The sequence below is a fragment of the Vicia villosa genome, unplaced genomic scaffold (genome assembly GCF_029867415.1).
Source record: "Vicia villosa cultivar HV-30 ecotype Madison, WI unplaced genomic scaffold, Vvil1.0 ctg.003080F_1_1, whole genome shotgun sequence".
In the NCBI taxonomy this organism is placed as follows: Eukaryota; Viridiplantae; Streptophyta; class Magnoliopsida; order Fabales; family Fabaceae; genus Vicia; species Vicia villosa.
The window spans coordinates 87,569-112,004 of NW_026706109.1; the positions used below are offsets into that span (position 1 = coordinate 87,569).

Below are 24,436 nucleotides of genomic sequence, written 5' to 3' on the forward strand. Positions count from 1 at the left end.
GAAGCATTTTGAATTGGTTTTATGTCTGGTTTTGGGGTCTGCCATGGAAGTTGCAGAAAACTCCATCGCAGGGGTGTTTCGGAAGTTCATTTCCAAAAACACCTCCATCCCAGTTTTCGGAAATGAACTTCCGAATTGTATCAGAAGTTCAAATTTTTTAGTTTTTTATTTTGTCTCACATATTAATCGATTTCAATTGTTTACAGGAACATAACCAACCAGCACGCATCAGACAGGGTAGGGAGACCCAGACTGCGTCGGCTAGACGCGAGCGGGAGGCGGCGCAGCTGGCGTCGACACAGGGACGGGGGCGGGGCTGGGAACGACGTGTGCGAGTACCCGAGGACGTGGGAGAGGGTACATCAGCTTCAGGGTCTAGGAGTAGGCTGGCTCGGGTATCTTCTTCCCGCCAGCGAGAGGAGGAGGATGAGGAGGAGGAGGAGGAGGAGATGTCAGTGCCATACCACGAGCCGGAGGGGGTACCGGATGTTGACCCTCCAGCCGGGGAGGAGGATGAGGAGGGGGACAGCTATCCGGGAGGGCCTTTTGACACTTCTGTGCTGATTCACTACCACGATCACGTCGCTCGGCGGATCTAGGAGAGAGAGGTATTTTTTTTAATTTAACCGTTTATTTGTCACCATTTTTTATAATTTTACCGTTTATTTGTCGCTTATTTAATATATGTTGCTTATTTGTTTTTTTTTGTAACAGGAGAGAGAGCCATTGAAAATGGTGAACCACGCCAGGAAGATTTTTAGTCTGTTTAAACCAGCAGCTCAGTGGTTTAACGACCATGTGCGAGGTTCAGGGCTTAGCGGGCTCTGCATGACCGGGTACACCACCATCAGCACCGGCATGCAGGGGGCATTTGTGGAGCGCTGGCACAAGGAGACGTCTTCTTTCCACTTGCCGGTGGGGGAGATGACGATCACCTTGCATGAGGTGCAGTGTCTTCTCCACCTGCCCATCAGGGGGCCGCTGTTGCACCACTCCCGGATCCAGAGGGTCGAGGCCAGTCAGTGGATGGCGCTCTATTTGGGCATGGAGCCCGAAGTTGCTGACTTCGAGTGCATCACGACTTCTGGGCCTCATATCCGGTTCACCACACTGAGCCGCTATTTCGAGCACCACCTAGACGCGGCAGCCGATGCCGAGCAGGCGGGTGACGACCTATTCACACAGTACCACCGCGGTTGCGCTCTCCGGTGCTGGTACATGCATGTGGTAGGCGCTGCTTGCTTTGTGGACAAGAGTGCAAGGTACGTCGACGTGACCTACCTCCGCTATTTCATGGACCTGGATACCGTTCACCATTGGAACTGGGGTCAGCTACTCTGGCATATCTCTACCAGAAGCTGAATCAGGCCTCCAACTGGAGGACTAGGCAGTTGGTCGGATCCTGCACACTGCTTACGGTACGTTTTATTTTAATACATTATCGTATTTATTTATTTATTTATGTTTCGTATTTATTTTTAATATATTATCGTGTTTCCGTTTCAGAGCTGGATCATCTCCTACTTCTCCCGCATCCACGGCTTTCACTTCGATCATGCGTACTTGGACGCCATGCCCAGGGCCGCCAGATACGTTCTCCAGAGGGGGAACGATGCGGTGGGACCATACCGTCTGTACTTGGACCGCACGATGCATGACGACGTCACATGGAGGCCGTTCAGCGACTACGCTCAGATTGTCCTCTTTGACGGCATTGCACTATATTCAGGCTGGTTGGCTTGCGGGACCGGCATCATGGTTCGATATCTCCCTGAGCGGTGCATGCGTCAGTTCGGATTCGTGCAGCGGATACCCAGGTCATCCTTTGAGGCTGCTCCCGACACTGTGATCCTAGTGCAGCTCACTGCCATATGGGAGGACTGGGAGCATCATGTGGTACCAGAGGAGCACCGTCTCACTCGGGTCACCCAGGACTGGCACAGTGAGGAGGGGTACGTCACATGGTTCTACCGGGTGTCACATCCTCTTCTGAGACCCGACGTTCTCAGCGCTCCTAGGCCAGCACACGAGGAGATCCTGGAGAACCAGCAGGCTGAGGATGATCACGCCATTGATCTCATGCCGATCTGCCAGCGGATAGAGATGCTTGGGCGGGACGCGTTGGATCGAGGTATCGTTCAGCAGGGCGGTCCAGAGGCAGTCGCCGTGATGGAGATGATCGTCACTGATGCGGGCTGTGCGGCGACATACAGGCGGCAGAGGAGGTCTCAGGGAGAGGGTTAGGCACACCCAGTAGTAGTCGGGTTTATATATTTTTTGTTATCGGAATGTATCTTTAGCACATTATTATTATTATTTGGATTTGCTTGAGCTTGTATATATTTCTTTTTTTTATCATATTAGTATCTTCAACTTTATATGTCGTTTATTTTTTTTCCCGGTTTCTTTTAATTAAAAATACGAAACTGTTAACAAAAACATAAAAAAAAGTCTGTTTCTGCATAATTCGAAAGTGCATTTCCGAAACCACTCAAAATCTGAAAAAAGCTGTTTTCGGAAGTTCATCTCCGAACACACCCCCCATGAGGTGTTTTCGGATATGAACTTCCGAATTATGGAAATTTTTAAAAAAAAAATCAATGTTTCGGAAGTTCATTTTCGAAGCAGACGTATTTTGGATTTTTCGCTGGGGTGACCCCCATAGGGAGGTGGCTAAAGAAATTTTCAAAAATTAATCCTAAGAATAGGTTATTTTGTAGAACATGGAATATATTTACTCTTACAAAAAATTATATGGATATAGTGGACTATAGTTAGGAATAGACGGCTTAGATTTAAATTTCGGTACATTGGCACAACTATATCGAAAAATTGTGGAAATTATTGTTGGAATTGTGGAAATTATAATAAAAAATTTACGATTTAAAATGCTTTAAATGTACTTTGTTAGCCTGCAATTTTCATTTTTCTTTTTCTATTAAATAAAATATTCTTTCATTCTAATAAATAGAGTACATTGTTGCAATACAAATTAAAAACCGTCAAAAACAAAAAGGATGAATCTACAAACAAACTCATAGCATCCATGTTAATAGCATAAAACGGCAAATTGCATATGCCTACAAATATAACTATGACTATATTGAAATGTCTGAAATATTCATGCCTCCAGATCTGTAGCGTTAATGGCACTAAAGTCATAGATAGGATCTGCATTAGATCGAAACTCATTTTTCAACCTGAAACAAATGAATACTCGCACAACGACAAAAAACAAAATACACCGCACAAAGACGGGAAATCAAAACAAACAACGATACATTAAAGTAAAATGACGAAATAAAAAACTCTAAATATATGTGAAAATCACTTATTTGACTAATAGAGAAACAAAAATGATTTGGAGGGGTAATTCTGGATAAAAACGATCCTGAATCACCCCTCTTTATGTTTATTATGATCAGTGAATTTTGAAATTTGAAACATGTCAAGTGGATCTGTCGCTGAAAGAAATCGAGCAGGTAACTTATCTTTTTGCTACACGCACCTAAACTTACAGCCTGCAATTGCAGTTACTCATTCAAAAATTTAATATATTGAGAGTGAGAAAAAAAAACAAAACATGTAATCCACATTTAAGGTTTTTTATGAGAGCAAATTGGAAATTAATTCATGACAATTAGTGTACTATTTGACAATTCATATAGGATTTTTTTTTTAGAATAATTGGTATGTAGTTTCAGTTTAAATTAGCACTACTCTTATCACAACTACTCTTATGTAATATTTTGAATATGATTAAAACAAACGTCGAATAATTATAAAAATTTAATGATTATAATTAACTAATAGTGTAAAACTTTTTTTTATTGTCAATGTATATCAATTAAATTTTTATTTTTTTTGACAGAAAATAAATTATATTCATTCATTCAAATCGATAGAGTACATCGTTGCAATACAAATTCAAAATCGCCAAAAACAAAAAGGATGAATCTGTGAACAAATCCACAGCATCCATGTTAATATTAATGTATTGACTGTATTGAGATATCCGAAATATTCATGTTTCCGGATCTGTAGCGTTGACGGCACCAAAGTCATTGATTGAATCTGCACTAGATCGAAACTAATCTTTCAACCTGAAACAAATGAACACCGCACAAAAACTGAAAAACAAAATACTCGCACAAAGACGAGAAATCAAAATACACCACAGAAATTTGGGAAATCAAAACAAACGATGACCCACGAAATCACAAAAATACAAAAAGAAAAGGTTATTTAAGTAATAGATAAACAAAAACGATTTGGAGGGGTGATTTTGGATCAAAATTGATCATAAATCACCCCTCTTTGAGAGAGAGGAAGGAAAAAGAAGAAAAGTGACGGCTAGGGTAGAAAAGTACTCTATAAAGACTGATTCAAAATAAATCGCATGAAATTGGATCGGGTCGGATCAAATTTCTTTAATCAATCATCCAAAGCGGAACCGAATCGCAAATAAATTTATCTTTAAATCAGACGAAATTTTACTTCAAAATCGATCCAAACTGAACCGCGAACACCCCTGTCCCCTACTAACAAAAGCTTTAAAATATGAATAAATTTACAATAACTGCAAACAAGAACCTTTTCAAATTCATGAGTCTTGGTCACATCTTCCTCAGTTGGTCCGGCCAACGAAATGGGCTTAATTATGTCTAACCATTTTTGTTCATTATTCTGATTGCTCATTCCAGATATCCCCATCAACAAATTGGTACAGGTTTTTTTTTCTTTCTAATTTCAGTATGATATCCTTTGTTTTAATAATAGGATTGCAATAGAAATATCAGTTACTGATTTTTTTATTAACTTTTTCTTTACAGCAAAATAAATGTGTGATTCACTTACACGTGAATTTAATGTATTTGGGGTGTACATAAAAGTGTATTTCCGAATTTCAATACATTTTTAGTATCTTTAGTTTTTCAGTATGATGCAGAGCAACCCTCTCTTTGAGGTGAGAAAAGTAATCCCCTTCACCTAAAGGTTTGAAAGGGGTGAAATGGAGAATATTAGTCAAAGTCATTTAGATATGTTATTTAGATAGTCATAATAAGAGTTAGTTATTCATTGTGTTTTCTAAACCATTACTCCGTGTCTCCGTCCTTCTCTTTTTAGGTACTTCTTTTCAACTTTACACTTTCTAAATAATTCATTGTATTCATTTCAAATGATAAAATAACTAAGATAATTTTATTGATTATACTTGGATGAATTGAAGTACAACAAAAAAATATTGTAGGAAAGATGGAGTGAATAGTTATTTTAACAAACTGTTAAGTCTCTAGTTCCTTATCTTTGTTGTAAACTCTTGACTCTTTTGTAAGCAACACAATCTTAGAAGACAATCTTATAATAAACAATTGTTCTAGTTAATATTTAACACAATCTGTTAAGAGTAGAGAAGGTCAGGAAAACAATTACATTGTAAAAAGAGATCAAGGTGATGAGGTTTTCTTTGGTAGAAACGGTACAAACAAATCAATGGAACAAATAAACAAAATGTGAGGACTATTAACAACTTGAAACTAGATACAATTCTACAGACATGAAGTAGATGATATTTACACAAGATTCTAATTAAAGACTATGACACAAACAAGGCAGATTGCTTTCTTGCGTGCGAAGGAATCAGTTTCACCAGCATTTCGGCAGGCACTCCCTTAAGCTCTGTAACAATCAAAAGCAACACCAGCATTACAGAATAGTTCAATGCGATGATATAAGAACATGATAGTGATACTCGGATGAAAATTACTTCTTACCATTCGCTTTGAAGTTAAATAAAGGAGGAAGATGACGCCCATTTGGTAGGCGGGTATTTGGATCACGCAATTCATCAAAGAATGGATGAACTAGAGCCTCCAACTACATTGCACAAGGCACAAAACAAAACAAATTTAATAATTCTATATTGGAAATGATTGTAGGACTATTTACGGCTTCTGCATATCTTGATAAAATTATACACTCACAGCTGTGCTTCGAAGATTAGGAGAGTATTGCAGTAGTCTTGAGACGAGATCCACAGCCTCAGGTGGCATACGCTTCCGAAAGATCTGATGATGGTCACTCGTATATATTATGAATAGCACTACGAAATGATATGTATAAATGGACAGGAAAAATTAACATTACAATACCTTGTGCCATGGATGAGCTTTGATTTGTGGGAATTTGAACTCGGTGTAATTAGGATTCATACACTTTATTTCTTCCCTTGTTGGGGTACCTAAAACCTGCACGTAAATCCCAAAATTCGTAAGTGATGAAAGTTATCGCATGGAATTGAACAGCATAAAAAAATAGGGGACTAATTGTAATGAATATCTACAACCTAGTTACTTAAATTGAAGTGACGATCATTCAAAGCAAATATCAGTCGTGCAAGGAAAAAAAATGACAGTAAACAGATATCTTGGATTTTAGAGTAAAATAATTCAGAAATTCATCTGACCTTGATAATTTCAACAAGCTGATCAACTCCACTCGCACCAGGAAAGAGAGGCTGATAAGAATATGAATTCATTTTTAGTCTCTAGAGATATGAATTCTAAATAGACCATAATCAGATATACCTAACAGGTAGATAGATACCTGGCCAAGCAATAGTTCTCCGAGTACACATCCAGCTGACCAAATGTCAATAGCTGTGGTGTACTCAGTTGCGCCAAATATAAGCTCGGGAGCTCGGTAATATCTAGAACAGATGTAAGATATGTTTGGTTCACCTTTGACCTGTCAAATATATACAAACTTAATCCCGATAATATAATGGATAGACCGTGAAAACAGACAATAGGTTTTTCAAGTTGAAGATGACAAACCAGGACTTTTGCACTCCCGAAGTCACAAAGCTTCAGCTGGTGGGTGTGAGGATTGACCTGTTATGAGATAACAGTCAAATGAGATATACATAAACTATTCTATCGGATATGAAACTAAATTAGTCTCACAAAAGAAGGAAAAGTACATCTAGAAACAAACTAGAACTACTCCATACAATGATTTAAGTTGCATGATGCAAATCAACACAAATAGACTATAACATTTAAGAAAGAAGTTACCAAACATACCAGTAGATTTTGAGGTTTGATGTCCCTATGAGACACTCCAACACAGTTATGTATATAAGCTAGAGCTCTGCATATCTACAAAATAAGAAATAGAAGAAATGAGAAACAGAAAAGTGCTATGCACGGTAAATACCATAATATCTCTAAAATTTACATAAATACAAAATTTTATAAAGTACATTGAAGCATACCTGGTAAGAATAAAGTTTTACATATATCAATGGCATCCTCTGATTCATTTTGCTGTAGTGTCTGATCACACGATGGACAGTCTCAGGAACAAACTCAAGTACCAAGTTAAGATATAGCTCGTCTTTTTCAGTTGTTGAAAAGAAACAATGCTTCAAAGTTACAACATTAGGGTGGTCCAAAAGGCGCATTGTTTGTAATTCCCGGTTCTTGTACCTCTTGTCTTGAAGAACCTTCTTTATAGCCACAGTTTCACCTGTCTCCAAGCATTTTGCCTGCACGGTAAATGAAAAAGAATACAATAAGCATCAGTTTACTTCAGACTATATCCAATTAAAAGATGCAAATGTAAAAAACACCGAAGAGACTAACCTGGAAAACTATACCAAATGACCCTTGTCCAACAGCACGCTCAGCCATGTAACTTATTGTCTACAATCATAAAATCGTCACAAACATCAAACAATGCATAAATGACCATGTAAATATCAACAAACCGACAAATAATCCGTCCAAGAAATGAAATAATAGAAACAAACCTGCTTTGGCTGACCATTTTTACCACCAATGGTAGTGACAATTACATGTCCCGCTTCAGTACTACTTCCATCTACCACACTTGCTTCCATTTCCTGCATTTTTTTCGACAAATTTTTAACATAAGCTAAGGGTATATTTGGATAAACAACTTAATTAAGCATTTACTCCATGCCTTATATATAAGCTATTTCTATATAAAATAAAATTAACTATCATCATATAAGCTATAAGATATTTTAATAACCCCTTCCAAACAGTCTCATACATATTTACATCCTAAATAAGCTGAAATAAGTCAATCCAAACAGTCCTTAAATGTTTACCACAGGAAGATAAAATAGACATTTTCTATGATTTATATTCACCTTGTCATCCTTAATTCTCATGCCAAGAATCTCCTCAGGCAACCTATCAGCAGCAATTACTGAACTTGCATTTACATCTCTTAATCCAGAAGCAGGTGCTACACCCGCTGTTGCCATAATCACCACCACAAGCAAACTAGATCACAAAGATTTCTTTCACCTTCAATTCAATCAACAACTACCTAGATCTTAAAACCTTTGCCAAGAAGAAAATAGAACTAAACCCTAAACAAAACAAAAAAAAACTAGCTATTTCAACACCAATTTCAATTCAGCACCAAAATCTGCACAAACAAAAAATTAAAAAAAAAAATGTTAATTTAATATACTAAAATGGAAATGAAACCAGACAAAGAAAACAAAATATAATTAACTGAAAAAATTGTTTGAAATGATTACAGCAATGAAACCTAATTATTAACAGATAAAATCCAGAAAAATCTATGAGGTGTTGAATTGGGAAGAGAAACTTACGGATCCTGATTCAGAGTGAAAATGGAGATGATAGAGGAATGAAGGAGAAGTTTTGAAAAATTGTTTTGTGGTGTGTGATTTTATCTTGTTATCTAATCTTGTTAGTCAACAAAGACAATAAAAGCGCTCAGACAATTCTTGTTCTTTATTTTCAGAACTTTTGACCATTCAATGAAAAATAACCAATGCCTTTTACTTTATTGATAAACACGTTACACATGGCACGTTATCTTTCATCCTACCAAATCACCTTCTATCATTGGTCTTTATTAATTTATATTTTTTATAAATTTTGAAAAACAAAATTTTAAATGTTTATTTCTATCCATTAATATTTAATTGTTAATCAATATAATTCAAACTACATTTATTCTGGAAGAGAATTCAAGATTCAAACTTGTTACTAATACTCCTTTGAAGGAGAACATTTATGAATTTTAAAGTCGAAGCATCTCTTCTCCTAAAGTCGAAGCACGATTTCTTAGATATGTGAGAAGGATGTGATGCAGCAACATTGTTGTTTTTTAGATTGATGCTTCAATTTCTGTTGAAATTTTATATAGTCTTTCTTTCTTATACTGAAAATGTTCAAACACTTGTGATTGAAGTATTGAACTAAAGATTCAATTTTTCAGAAGAGTTCATTTTTGCATGACTGTTCTTCTTCAACATTTTCATTCAAGAATTTTTCTTCATCCACCTCCTAACCTTCTTGCCAACCCCTGGTGAATTTACCACAATACCCCTTGTTTCGGAAGTTCATTTCCGAAACTGTACTTATTTTCTTAAAAAAGGTGTTTTCGGAAATGTATCTCCGAAAACGTGTGTTATTTAATATAAAATATTGATTTCGGAGATGCATCTCCGAAATAAAGTTACATTTTCAGAAAATGTGGTGTTTCGGAAGTTCATTTCCGAACACACCCCCCTTGGAGAATTCGGAAATGAACCTCCGAAAATATGTCTGGACAGAATAAAATGAAAAACAACAACAATTCGCTTTATTTAATCGGGTGAATATTACATCGATAATATTACATAAAATTAAAGTTACATATATATTGTTGAACACGGGTAGGTGGGGATGAGAGAGTGGTGGGGAGAAAAAAAGGCTTCCAAATTTCAAAAGGTGTACTACTGTAAGTAACAAATGACGGAGGAGGTGTAACCGGGGCCGGAACATATGACGGAGGAGGTGGATGTCCGTAGGAAGAAGAACCGGAGGTACGTCCACCGCGAGACAAAGGAGCCAATCAATGTAAGCTATAATTTATCATTATCATCAGGGGACGTCATTACAAAAAATTGGAAAAAAAATCTTATTATTTTTAATCTTGATTTTTTAGAAATGACGTCCCCAGATGATAATGATAAACTATAGCTTACAATGATTGGCTCCTTTGTCTCGCGGTGGACGTACCTCCGGTTCTTCTTCCTCCGAACATCCACCTCCTCCGTCATATGTTCCGACCCCGGTTACACCTCCTCCGTCATTTGTTACTTACAGTAGTACGTATTTTTATTAACATGATAAATCCAATACAAAAACATTGTGCGATACAATCCGAAATCCGAACAAAACAAAACAAAACACGTCAAACAAAACAAAAACATGTTATTCTGCCCGACGAGCGTTACAAAATACACATCAAACAAAATAAAAACACGTTATTCTTCTCGACGAGCGAACTCCTCCGAATGAAGATAATTATACCAATCTTCATCCCACTCAGTATCAGAACCATCCGCGTTGATCACGCCTGAAGGCTGAGCCTGCGCGTCCGAGCCATGGACTCCCAGGGGACGAGAAGCAGAACCAGTCAAAAGCTTCTTCTTCTCCTTCACCTCCTTCACCTCCTTCACCTCTTTCACCTCCTTCTTTGAAGAACCCTTTCTTCCCTTAGCGCCCTCTTTAGAAGACGCAGTTCTGCGTGCTTGTTGGTTGTCTGACATGTTCCTGTAAACAGTTGAAATCGATTAATATGCGAGACAAAATAAAAAACAAAAAAATTTGAACTTCTGATACAATTCGGAAGTTCATTTCCGAAAACTGGGAGGGAGGTGTTTTCGGAAATGAACTTCCGAAACACCCCTGCGATGCACTTTTCTGCAACTTCCATGGCAGACCCCTAAACCAAACTTCAAACCAAATCAAAATGCTTCTAAACAACCTAAATACTACTAACAACCTAACCATATATCATTTATGCAATTAAAACCCTAAATAACATGCATTTCAATAATAGATCTAAAAATTTCAAAACTTACAAAGTGTTAGGATTGAGGGCTTTTGAATGTTGTTTAGCAGTGTGATTGGAGCCTTGATGCAGCTTTGGAATTCTGTTTGCACAAATTTTCGCCTTTGCCACTTTTTGTTTTGATTTAGGGTAAATGATTGGGGGAGGGGGAGTGTTTTGATAAATCTGCAGAAATCGCAGTATTTCGGAAGTGAACTTCCGAAATAATGTTTTCGGAAATGAACTTCCGAAATAAGTCAATTTTTTCAAAAAAAGACGCTTTCGAAAATGAACTTCCGAAGCAGGGGTATTTTGGTATTTTCGCTGGGGGTGACCCCCATAGGGAGGTGGCCAAAGAAATTTTCTTCATTCAATATATAAAAGGTAACAAAAATTGGAAGTACATTTTATAATAATCTCAAGACTATATGAGTAGATCTTGTAAGTTTATGGGTCTTACTCTCTTGTACATGTGAAGCTACACATTCAATCAATAAATATCGTGATACGGATTTCATCATACGTTTTTCAAAAGGATTGAATGAGTCTTTCAATAATAGCAAGAGGGTGATCTTTTTTAACACTAGTATACAAACGATGAAACTCTTTTTAGAAATTTGTAACTTTTATATTTGATTCTTTAGTTAGAAGGACAAAATGGGAGTATCTTATCTAAAAAATCTTACATCTTGTACAACGTTTACAATCAATCATCCTACCCTAAAAGATACTCGTTGAGGAAGAGGATGATCCTTTAGTCGGTGATGTGGTTTGCATTCATAAAAAAAAATATACTTTGTACCAATTGTGATCATATTATTAACATTTATTACTTTAAGCATGTCATTCTCCTTGGATTCAAACTCAAAAACAACAACACCGCCAATAGTGCTATTATTGATGACCCGGGTGAAGAAAATTTTTCATCGTCTTCTTTTGACGAAGGTTCCAAGACTTTAACCTTGGAGATAAAGTCTCACATATATCACAAATTAATAGCTCTTATCAGCAAATTTAATGACTCTAAAATCTGATACCACAATTATTCATGTTGTATCAGGTATTGTACTCATTTGTAGCCAATTAGGTAACATATTTCATGGTCTATAGATAATAGAAATAAGGGCCACTAATTACATTTGTCACACTCTAAATATTTCTAATCTTGTACTGGTTAAAAAGTACAAGTGTGTGTGTGTTTCCCCTGCAATGGATGGGAGACTCAAAGTCTTTGTAGGTATATTATGTTGTATGATGGGTAGGACTTGTCCACGACGGCGAGATGAAAGGCTTTGCAGATGATCGGTGTGCTTAGGTATACGCGTATGTGATATGGTCAATATGTGTTAATACCTTGTTAAGCGTTATGCTTTAGAGTGTAATGATTTGTCCATCCCTTCCTTGAAGGGAAGAATTATATATATACATATATATATATATATATATATATATATATATATATATATATATATATATATATATATATATATATATATATATATATATATATATATATATATATATATACCTTTTGAGCCTAGGGTTTTAGTAACCCTAGGTGGCAACAACCTCTCCCCCTAATCAGGAGAAGTTATTGACCACCTATCCTTCAAGAGTTATTAGAGGACTACCTCTCCTTTGTCTAACGTCCTTACACGTCATTAGTACTCCCAGGTTAGTCTTCAAGTTATCTCCTGGGCGATACAATTCTCAGGCGAGAGCGCCATAGTTTAAGACCTTCACAAATATAGCATTACATAATCATTCAAGCACAAGGGTTTTGCTAAGGACAAAATATCTTTAAGCCTTTTTTTCATTCGAAGTGCGCCCCTCGCCTTACTAGTGAGTCCCTTAGTTGAAGGTGACCATACTTAAAGAGAGAGTCTCTTAGCTATGGGCGAGTTCCTCAGCTAAATGCAATTATATTTAAAGGGCGAGTCCTTAAGCTAGGGCGAGTCCTTCACCTGAAGTGACTGTATTTAAAAGGCAAGTCCCTCAGCTATCGGCGACTTTTCTTTAACGACTATACTATAGGAGAATATGTCCCGTTTCTTTTAGGTTAGGACCCGAGGTGTTAAAACGTCACTCACTAGTGAAATCTTGAGTGTTTCTGTGGTAAAAAGAGCATGGATGGTAATTCATGCAACTCATGATGAGGTTTCTTGGGAAAAATAATCGATTATACTTCTCACATGCGTCTTCTAGGTGTATAGATTTACCAATTTTGGTGGCAGTTACCCCATTGGATGAATGTATGCTATGTGCCATTGAGTTTCCCCTATATTATTTTGGAAACCCTTTTCCTTCCTTTTTCTTATTTCTCTTTCTTTAGAAACGCACTTGAGTGAAAACATCTATTCTCCTTCTCCGACGTTCCCATCGATCATGGAAAAGAAGACTAGACTTGACTATAGAAAATTCATGCTTGAAACCACTCCAAAAAAAAAGGAGAAAACATGATGGTTGATGCAACCATTATCCTTGATGACCTTACCTCTGGGAATCCTAGCCCAAGAATTGTTAAAATGTAACATGTCCCAGCAAGAGCTTGAGATTAGAAGCATCATTCAAAATTGAAAGAGCCCTAATGCCAAGACCTCCCTCTTTGGCATGCCTACAGATTTTATTCCATGCGACAATTCCTAACTTCCTTTAATTAGGGTCTCCAAATCAAATGAAGTTCATGAACCCTTTTTCCAAGTCCTGAAATAGATAGTATTAGAAACCTATATTTTTTTTTAAAAAAGGCATTGTCATCATTATAGTCAACATAACATGTTCTTAAGTGTTTCAATTTTTTAAATAATTTTAAGACTCTTGATTTTTTTTAGGAGATTAATTACTATGCACTGTTAGGATAAAAAGTTCATATTGTCAATTCATCACCATTATCTGTTTGTATTACTTTATAAATGGTTAAAATATAAATTAAAATTTTCTCAACATCTAACATCTATGATTAATTCACAGTATAAAATCATTGTATACTATTAGTGCATCTTAATCTTAATATATATAAATGGAAGGTTGTCATGATGGCAACCCTAGCCACATGTCAATCTGATAACAACTCTAAGCATAAACCCTAATTTTGATTTTACTAATTTGACCTTACACCCTAATTTTAATTTTACTAATTTAACCCTACATTAAGAATAAATATAATAATAATAATAATAATAATAATAATAATAATAATAAAACCAATAATAGTAATATAAATAATAAGTAATATATATATATATATATATATATATATATATATATATATATATATATATATATATATATATAGTCACAATCTTAAATTTATTTGTTATTAAATTGACACAATATTAGTAATTAAAATAATTAAAATAATTATAATTATAACAACTACAATAATAATTAAAATAATATATATATATATATATATATATATATATATATATATATATATATATATATATATATATATATATATATATATATATATATATATATATCCCCCAAAAAAAACTTAATTCAAATTCTTATTAAGAAAAAAGAAATAGTTCATACATTAAAAAATTATTATATTATAAATTCATTTGGTAAATATATTTTTTAATAATATTGTAAAATAATACTTTTTTTTTAATAATATTGTAAGATAATATTTCCACATCATATAAAAATTTTAGGTGTCACTCTCAAATGCTTCACTCTTAATATAATGGTACTTTTTTTTCACTCCATATGTTTATTTAATATATTTATTTTTGTTTATATATATTTTATGTTTATATTTGTATGCTAGCTCACAAGAATAAATTGTATTAAAATTATTAATTGTTGTAATGATATCGTCATTTATTTTAGTCTGTGGTTTTAGAAGGTATATATACTTATGCTAGCTCACAAGAATATATTAAAATATGTTATATATATATATATATATATATATATATATATATATATATATATATATATATATATATATATATATATATATATATATATATATATATATATGTGTATTAGATTAATTTTTTAAATTTCAATTTAAACAAAAATTTCTAAATTTTTCAATACTTTATATAAAATCAAGCATATAAGTTAAATTTATAACTATTTATTAATATTTTAAAATTCAAAGAAATAAATATATACATATTTTAAATTTTATTCACATAAAATTTTTATTCTCATTCAATTTTATTAGATATGAATATTGTAACTTAATAACTTTTAATAATAAATGTGTAACAACTCTTAATAGCATGTCTGATAATAATAATTATTTTTATTTATTTTTAAATAAATTTATTACATAAACCTTTAAAATACTATTTTTATATTATCATTTATATGTGACTATTCACTAACTTATGACATTGATAAAAAAAATTAATTAACAAATTGATTAATTATTATTTTATTAATTCGAAATAAATTTATAACTTAAACCTTTTATTAATTATTATTTATATTTGACCATTCACTAAATTATACATTAATGTAAAATTTTAATTAATAAATTGATTGCTTATTATTTTCATTAATTGTTAATTTTTCATCCATGATTTTTATTGTATATATAAATATGTGATTCTGAGCCATCTTCACTTTCTAAAAAAAAAACACTTTAGTCTTTATTTTGTAATATTCTTTTTGTTTCTCTTTGCAATGTCAAGGTTTTGAAGATTTATAAGAGATATCTATTGGAAGATCGATTCATATGCGAAAAAAAATTTATCGCTTTTATGTTTTATATTCCTTATTCATTTTCTTTTGATCTTCGACATCATAATTTTGAATCTCTTTTGAAATGAATTGTGTTAAAGAAAATAGTTTGATGATTCTAATATTAATTATATATGAATATTGTAGAAAATAGTTTAACGATTCTTATATTATTTATATATATATATATATATATATATATATATATATATATATATATATATATATATATATATATATATATATATATATAAATATATATATATATATATATATATATATATATATATATATATATATATATATATATATATATATATATATATAAACAACACTATTGTGAAGCTTCTTCAATAAGGTATGTACGCTTTTTTCTCCTGATTGCTTTTATATGAATTTTAATGTGTAAATTATAAAATTAATAGTTGTGTACTTCTCTTTAATCAAACAGTTAATCACATATTTGAAGAACTCTGAAGTAGGTGCTGAACATAGAACATGATGAAAAGGTAGCGTTTGGAGTATTTTCATTTAGAAGATCTAATGATCATATCGTTTATTGGAGATAGTAAAGGATTGTTTTTATCTTAATGCTACTAAAAAAAATTTCGTTATTATTTTTTCTTTTCAATTTAACATATGGATTAACAACAAACAATTTTTTTACATAATTTGGAATAATTTTATAAAGGTTCGTTGCTTAAGTCTTTTTTTGAATAATTTTATAAAGGTTTATTGTTTAAGTTTCTTTTGCCTCATATCCTTCCATGTTTTTGTGTTAAGAACGAGAATACTAATGATATTAGAATTATAAAGGTTTATTTAATTTATTTTTGTTATTAAATAAATTATTTTAAAAGATAAAATGATTTATACAATAAAATATATAATTTCTTACAAATAAAAGTCTACAAAATTTATATATGTAAGTAGATATAACAAGAATTTGTGTAATTAACCTTACATATTATATACTAAAAAAATATAAGTATTTTAGACATTGTAACCTTTAATTCGAAAAAAAGTAAGACGGTGGATCTAAATTATTATTTGTTAATTGACACATGTAGTTGTTAACTAATATTTTCACAATGTCTTCTATACAATCATAGAGAGAATAAATTATTTATGTATAAATATCCTTCTAAAATCAAGTAATGAATCACAAAATATTATATTTGTTTTTCCCATAAAATCAATAAATATAACATATTTTTACATTTCAATAAACAAAAAAAATATCATTCTTTCGGATCAATGCCAAACTATCTAACTACAATATAATAAAAGACTAAAGTTTATTCATAATAGAAAATAAAATGCATTATAATATTTGATAAATATATGGTCTAAAAAAGAAATTTGGAATTAATACTATAAATTGCTTTTGTTAATATACATTATAAATCGGAATTATTTTATAAAATTTTCTAAAACATAGTCTACTCACTATCTCATATATTATCTCATATATTATGTATGGAAGAACTACTAAAATAACAACTTTAATAAAAAGAAAGTTATTAATAATAAAAATTATAATATAAATACAAAATATAGGATTTTAGATAAAATATATTAAAATATTATATGATTTCTCTTTAAGGATCAAATTTGATATATCAAATTTAAAAATAATCAAATTTATAAGTTAAAACAATAAAAGTTCTCATACTTCTAAATATTATTCTTAATTTTAAATAGACAAAAATTAAATATAATATTTTTAATATATTTTATAACATATTCAATCACTATATTAAATTATATATATTTTTATAAAATATTTAACCTATATATTTTAATTACACCCGTGCAACGCACGGGTAATTTATCTAGTTTCAATTAAATTTTTCTAAATACTTACAATTTTAATTTTTGGATAATACACATAGCTAGACACGTGTCAAATTTGTACTTCATTTTTTTATTCACTTCTTTTTTATTTAAATATAAATCCTTAGAATAATTACTTGAATTCACGAAGCTTTAATAATGAGTTATTCCTATCTTATTTGAAAAGTGATTAATGAACACTTATCTCTAATTAATAAAATAAAAAAAATATTTTTAACGTAATGAAATGTAACATTATCAATACTGCAAGAGAAAAACGAGGGTAAAAGGCTTTAAATAAAATGTAAAGACTAAGCTCATTTTTAATTCTTTGATCAAAGTATGTAGAAATAAATTGTCAACTTATGACTATAAATTCAAAGTTTCAAACTACCATTTCACACGCAAGTTAACAGAATTGTTGAAGACTTCCAAGCTCTGTGAAAAATATAAATAAGGGGTGCTTGATTTGACCAACTATAGATCTCTTGTAGTACTAATCAATTTTGAACGCTGGTCATTAAAGAGGCTTCAGGTGATTGATTGGCTGTCTTTCATATGTTGACTATATATTCAAATCATTGATTAGCTGTTTTTGACAAATTCTATGAATTTCATGCTAGCATTGTCGGTCATTAATTATCGCTACTAGTAAGTAATTTGCTTCAATAATTGTTCATTTGATGGAAATTATTTACTACTCCATACTCTACTCCCTTTTAAGAATAAAAGTAATTAAATTAATGTAGTATACCTTGTTAGTAAATTTTTGGTTGCTTATATTTCAGGCTGATGATGCAACACTCTGCCACTCAGTGGCGGAACCAGAAATTTTAGGTAGTCTGGGCAAAAACTTCACACCATTGATTATTTTATCTGTTTTAATTTTCACACCCTATATTTACTAATTTTGTCCCTAATTTTGCCCATAAATTTGTATAAAAATCGAGTATTAAATTGGAGAGAGTACAAAGAAAATAGAGGTTGAGTCCGGGCGTCTGCCCGGACTAGCTGGGCCTTGGCTCCGCCCCTGCTACCACTACATATCTTAAAGTGACTACTAAGTGAGGGGCAGCAATCAAAATTGGTTTAAAATTAATTAATTTTATAAAATTATTATAATTAAAAGTGAGTTGAAAATAAAATATTTTAGGTTTGCATATTCATACTCATGTATAAGTGAGTTGAATTATAAATTTTAAACTAAAAATCAACTTTAAACTCAAAAACTCTAAATTATACTACTATATCATTAAATAGAGTCAATTTATCTTTAAATAGAATCGGTTTTAAAAAGAAAAAGAAAAATAAATATCTGAAGATTAATTTTATACATTTCGAATCAATTTGTGTTTTCCAAAAATAAAACCTAAGTTGGATGGAAATGTTGGGCGTGGACATTTGGATTAAGAAGTGTTAGTGAGACACGCTTGAATTGTTAATTGTTAATGAGAATTAATAAGGAGTTCCCCACTAAATTTGAGAATACATTATTCTTTAATATTTTTTGTTTTTTAGTTATAATTGTTTTGTTAAAAATTTATATTGTCTTTTTTTGGAATTATATAATGTTTCTTATTTTTTTTAATGTGTGATTATGGATTTCATTTTTTATTGGGCTTAATAGCTTAGTGTGACGATCCATATCTTTCTTAGGTGTAGGTATAAATAACAATGTTTATGATTATTTTTCATTTTATTAAGAGATTTTATTTTACATCACTGAAACCTCTTAAAATTTCATGAAATTGACAAAAGTTCCTTCAAAGTTCTAGAATATGGAGCGTGTTTTAGAAGAATTCGGATTCTAGAATATAAAATTGTTGATTACATAAACAAACCCAACATATTATATTTCAAATTGATCATTTTAATTATTGTCGACTGACGGACATCGATACTTAACATTTACCATCCTCTGCATGTCGCGATGGTTGAAACAGACATTTATTTTGTCCAATGATACTTCAGATTAGATAGTGTAACATCAACATTCCTCTTGAGAAAATGAATATCAATCTATTTGTTGTAGTAATATGCACTTAGGCTATAATTCATTTGGACTAGGTATGGAAATGAAAATTCCATTGTTTTTCTTTAACTCCAAATGAATCATACACATTGTTTTATACATATTCTTGTGCACTCTAGTCCATGAAAAATGTGGGTACAACCTAGAGGACACAATAATTTAATGACACATTCAGATTATAAAATTCCAACCATGCACACACAAAAACTCAACATGAGTTTATATTATAGAATTTAAGCCCAAACGAAACTTCACATAATGGTTTTAGATTATAATGATACTTTTTAGATTATAGAATCCAAACCTGAGAAAAAAAACTTAACATGGATTCAGATTATATAATATAAACTCAAATGACACCTCTTAGAGTGGTTTTGAATTCTATAATCTAAAATACGTTCGTACGAAATAAGGGTTATCTTTTCTAATAACACCTTTAAATCACACCAACATAAATAATAACCTTAAATACCATGAAAAAAATAATGTAACCAAAAATACTGAAAGTCATGTATAATTTAACCAAAAATGTTGTACACAAAATACAATCTAATCCAAACGAAACAATAAAAAAAAGTGCATCATATGGAATTGCAAGGGAAATATTGACCTCGTCATCTTCTTCATCAACAATGTAACCTTGACTTCCTTCAAAATCTCCTAGAAATTTGTGTAGATAACAATGCTCTTTAGCACATCTCTGTTGAATGTTATATGAGTGTGTTTTATAGTATAGAATTTGTGTCATAAAAAATTACAAGAAATGAGTAAATATTTATCATCTCCACATGTTATAATTTGATTAAGACTAAGAAAATTATGTTGGATGAGAATATAGAGTAGAGAAACGCTATAAAGGGGCGAATAGACCCTTTTAAAAAATTTATTATTTTTCAAAAAGAGATATCATAGTTTTTCAAACGCGCGGAAGTCTTAAAGCGAAAATAGAGACCTTATGCTTTAATTGGAAGTCAATCACGATTACAAATGCACAACTCACAAATATCACTGATTGTTCAAAGACAGTACACAAAAAGTCACACACTATATTCAATTAATAAGTTGTAAATTACACGAGACTTATTCTTTACAAGATTTCAATTATAGTAGGATTCTAACACCCTAATCCGCAAATTTTAATCGACACTAAAACTTAATTAGGTTCCAATTGTAACAAAACCTAAACTTACGTAATAAATCGCTACCAACAAGAATTAACGATAAACTATATTAAGAAACAGTAACCTAACATGCAATAACCTACAAATATTAAAATGCAAGAGAGAGAGAGAGAGAGAGAGAGAGAGAGAGAGAGAGAGAGATTACACCATAATGTATAGTGGTTCGGCTCTATCGTCTTTGCATGAGCGTAATCCACTTTCCAATGGTTTTCCATTGAAAGTATATCTTCCAATATGTTTTGACAAATATTACACGAGTTTATATAATCATTAATCCATAATAATGCTGAGAAAAATAAATCTCTCATCTTAATGTCGAACTCTTCTGCAAAATCTTAACCCAATTCTCGCTTCTTAAATCTTCCCGCTTCATGAATCTTCCCGCTTCAATAATATGGTCCAAGTCTTCATGTGTATCAATCATACTTGATCCCACTGATTTCTTGAATGATGAATTGTCCAAAGATTAAGAAGAACTCATATACCTTGTCTATAGGCTTCCACACATCACAACCAGGGTTAGCTTGGAGAGAATTGTTAGAACAAGATTTGTTCTGATCAATTATCTTAGTTTTGATGATAACAATAATATGAATTTTGCTTAAGATAATATGGTACTCTAATCCAATGCAATTTCCTTTTCAGGAAATATATAAAGAGTACGCATAATTCAGCGCTCAGAAGCTTTGTCTCAAAGGGTTCAGCATGCAACATCAGAACATGGTCTGGCAAGACATCAGAAGATGGTCGAAGCAGAATCAGAACATGGGTCTATGGAAGCATCAGAAGAACATGAGATCAGAAGCACTGAAGTTCTGATGGTATCACGCTCAGAAGCACTTCAAGGTCAGAAGATCAGAAGATGCTTTGCACCAAGCTGTTTGACTCTGATGATATTCAAACGTTGTATTCACAAACATCAGATCAGAAGGAAGTACAAGTGGCAAGCTACGCTGACTGACAAAAGGAACGTTAAAAGCTATTATAGGCAACGTCAGTAGACACAGCGTGAACAAGGCTCGAGGTAGTTGACAAAAGCGTATAACATTAAATGCGATGCTGTACGGAACACGCAAAGCATAAAATGCACTCAACGGTCATCTTCTCCAACGCCTATAAATATGAAGTTCTGATGAGAAGCAAGGTTAACGATTCTGCACAAAACAACTCATATTAACTTGCTGAAACTCTGTTCTATTCAAAGCTCAGAATCTTCATCTTCATCAAAGCTCACTACATTGCTGTTGTAATATATTAGTGAGATTAAGCTTAAACGTTAAGAGAAATATCACAGTTTGTGATTATAGCTTTTAAGAAGCAATTGTAATACTCTTAGAATTGATTACATTAAGTTGTAAGGAACTAGAGTGATCGTGTGGATCAGAATACTCTAGGAAGTCTTAGAGGTTATCTAAGCAGGTTGTAACTAGAGTGATCGTGTGGATCAGAATACTCTAGAAAGTCTTAGAGGGTATCTAAGCAGTTGTTCCTGGAGTGATCAGTGTGTGATCAGAAGACTCTGGAAGACTTAGTTGCTGACTAAGTGGAGAACCATTGTAATCCGTGCGATTAGTGGATTAAATCCTCAGTTGAGGTAAATCATCTCTGCGGGGGTGGACTGGAGTAGTTTAGTTAACAACGAACCAGGATAAAAATAACTGTGCAATTTATTTTTATCTGTCAAGTTTTTAAAGCTACACTTATTCAAACCCCCCCCCCCCTTTCTAAGTGTTTTTCTATCCTTCAAGAATAACATCTTTCTTTTCACTGAAATTTGTCACTACCAATCACAATAACCATAATCTTGCAAGCTTCCTAAAATCTTTACCAAACCTTCAAGAACGTTTAGTTTTAAGACACGTCTCCCTCAACAACTACAAATCTCCATGATCAAGATCTGAAATCAAACTAGTGGTTGAAGGTGAAAGAAATTTCATTTGCAAGAGTTTTTTAGTTTAAAAAAATGAGAGGTTGTTGATTTCAAAAAATCACAATATTGATTATGAAATTACTTTTAAAATTAAGATTACAAAATGAATTTATGTGTTGGAGATTGTGAATAAAAATAGGTGAAAATGGTTATTAGATTCGAGTCAAGAGCATTTCTGATTTTAGTCAAATGAGTAAATAGAGTGGAACGAGATCAACATAAATAAAAATGACCCATTTCCTTTCATCCGAGTCATGTTGTATCTATGAATCGAGTCATGAAGGCTCATGATTTGAGTCATTTACAAAGCTTGACTCGAGTCAAATTGGTCAAAACCAAACAGGAAAAAGTGAAACAACTTGTGATTCGAGTCATGTGGGATGTGTGATTTGAGTGAAATGAGGCAGTGGCTAACCTGGGATATTTGATTTAAATCATGTGCAACTTGTGATTTGAGTCACAGTGTTGTGTAATTTGAATCATGTGCAAATTGTGAATTGAGTCACGAACACCAGAGTTTTCATGTTCTCCTCTATTTGATTTGATTCGAATCATAGATTTTGAGTGACTCGAGTCACACACAATAAATCAAATTTTCAAGTTTTTCAAAATAGCTTGAGATTTCACTTCCCACACAACTTGAACCAACCTCAAATATGGTTCTTATTTCATTAACTCAAGCAATTGGCTGAAAACATAATGATCATACTCAAATACAAACAATTTAACTATGTATGCTAAAACAAATGATGTGCAATTGTGAAGGAGACTCAATAAACAATGATAAACGATAAGAAATCTTAGAAGACAAACAACAAAATGGTATTAGAGTTCTCCCCTGAATATAATAGAGACATGCAACTTCAAATTATACTTGTAATTAGAAAATTAAATGACATAATCTAATTGATTTTCTTATTAGATTTCCTACACATTCATTTTACATTCATGAAGTTTTACTATTGTTCACAAACCAACTATATAATGTGTATCCTTAGTAAAGTCATTAGTTGTTGTGGCGGGAACAATTGAGGGTTGCTCGGAAAATAATAAAGTCGCCATCAAAGTTTGTTAAAAGAGGAAAAACGTTGATAAAACCCTTTTAAAATAAAAAATGGCCTTTGAAACCAAATTTAGGTTCGAAAATTGATTATGCGTATGGAAGTTATTAGCACCCTACAACAGTTGTTTTAAGAAAATAGTTACCTCTAATTGATTTTTCAAGAAGATATTGTTAACCTTATTATATTTATTTTCTCCTACTCATCGAATAAGAAATATAACATATTGTTTGTTGACTGATTTTAAAGAAAAAAGGTTTGATCGCATAAAAGAGGAAAAATTGTCGATTTGTTGTGATTGTTTTTAGGAGGAAGACAAGTGTTAGAACAAGAAAGCGGTGCAACTTGTGTCTGAACACTCGAGGATAAAAAAAAGATGTACATCAAGTTAACCCCTTTTTAATACAATTTTATTTTAAAGAGAAATGACTTAAAACGAATCGAGTTGTGATATTTTAAAGAAAGATAACCATAAGAAAAAGCAAATTTTACGACTTCTGTTCGAACACTTGAGGATAAAAAGGATGTACATCAGCTTAATCATTTTTTTATCTAATAAAAGGATGAGCTCAAAATGATCAAGTTGTTATATTTTAGAAAGCAAGACAAGCGTTAGAACAAGCAAGCAGTACAACTTGTGTCTATACACTTTATGATAAAAAAGATGTACATCTGATTAATATCTTTTTAAACCAATTTTGTTTATGAAAAGATGAGATTCAAAGCGATCAAGTTATACAACTTACGTCTTGAAAACTCGATGATTAAGATAGATGTACATATATTTAACCATTTTCCAAAG

At 32.2% G+C, this 24,436-nt stretch overlaps 1 protein-coding gene across 1 annotated transcript; it reads right to left on the reverse strand.

Moving 5' to 3' along the window:
• Positions 1-5,401: 5,401 nt before the first annotated feature.
• Positions 5,402-8,820, reverse strand: LOC131640363 (glycogen synthase kinase-3 homolog MsK-2). The gene is made up of 13 exons (XM_058910765.1): positions 8,654-8,820; positions 8,180-8,463; positions 7,814-7,906; positions 7,647-7,706; positions 7,277-7,549; positions 7,086-7,160; positions 6,837-6,893; positions 6,607-6,747; positions 6,467-6,517; positions 6,153-6,248; positions 5,985-6,068; positions 5,775-5,877; positions 5,402-5,679 (listed from the first exon to the last, which is right to left on the reverse strand). The coding sequence occupies exons 2-13, from the start codon at positions 8,294-8,296 to the stop codon at positions 5,597-5,599; spliced, it is 1,233 nt and encodes a 410-aa protein (XP_058766748.1). The 5' UTR covers positions 8,297-8,463; positions 8,654-8,820; the 3' UTR covers positions 5,402-5,596.
• Positions 8,821-24,436: the final 15,616 nt, after the last annotated feature.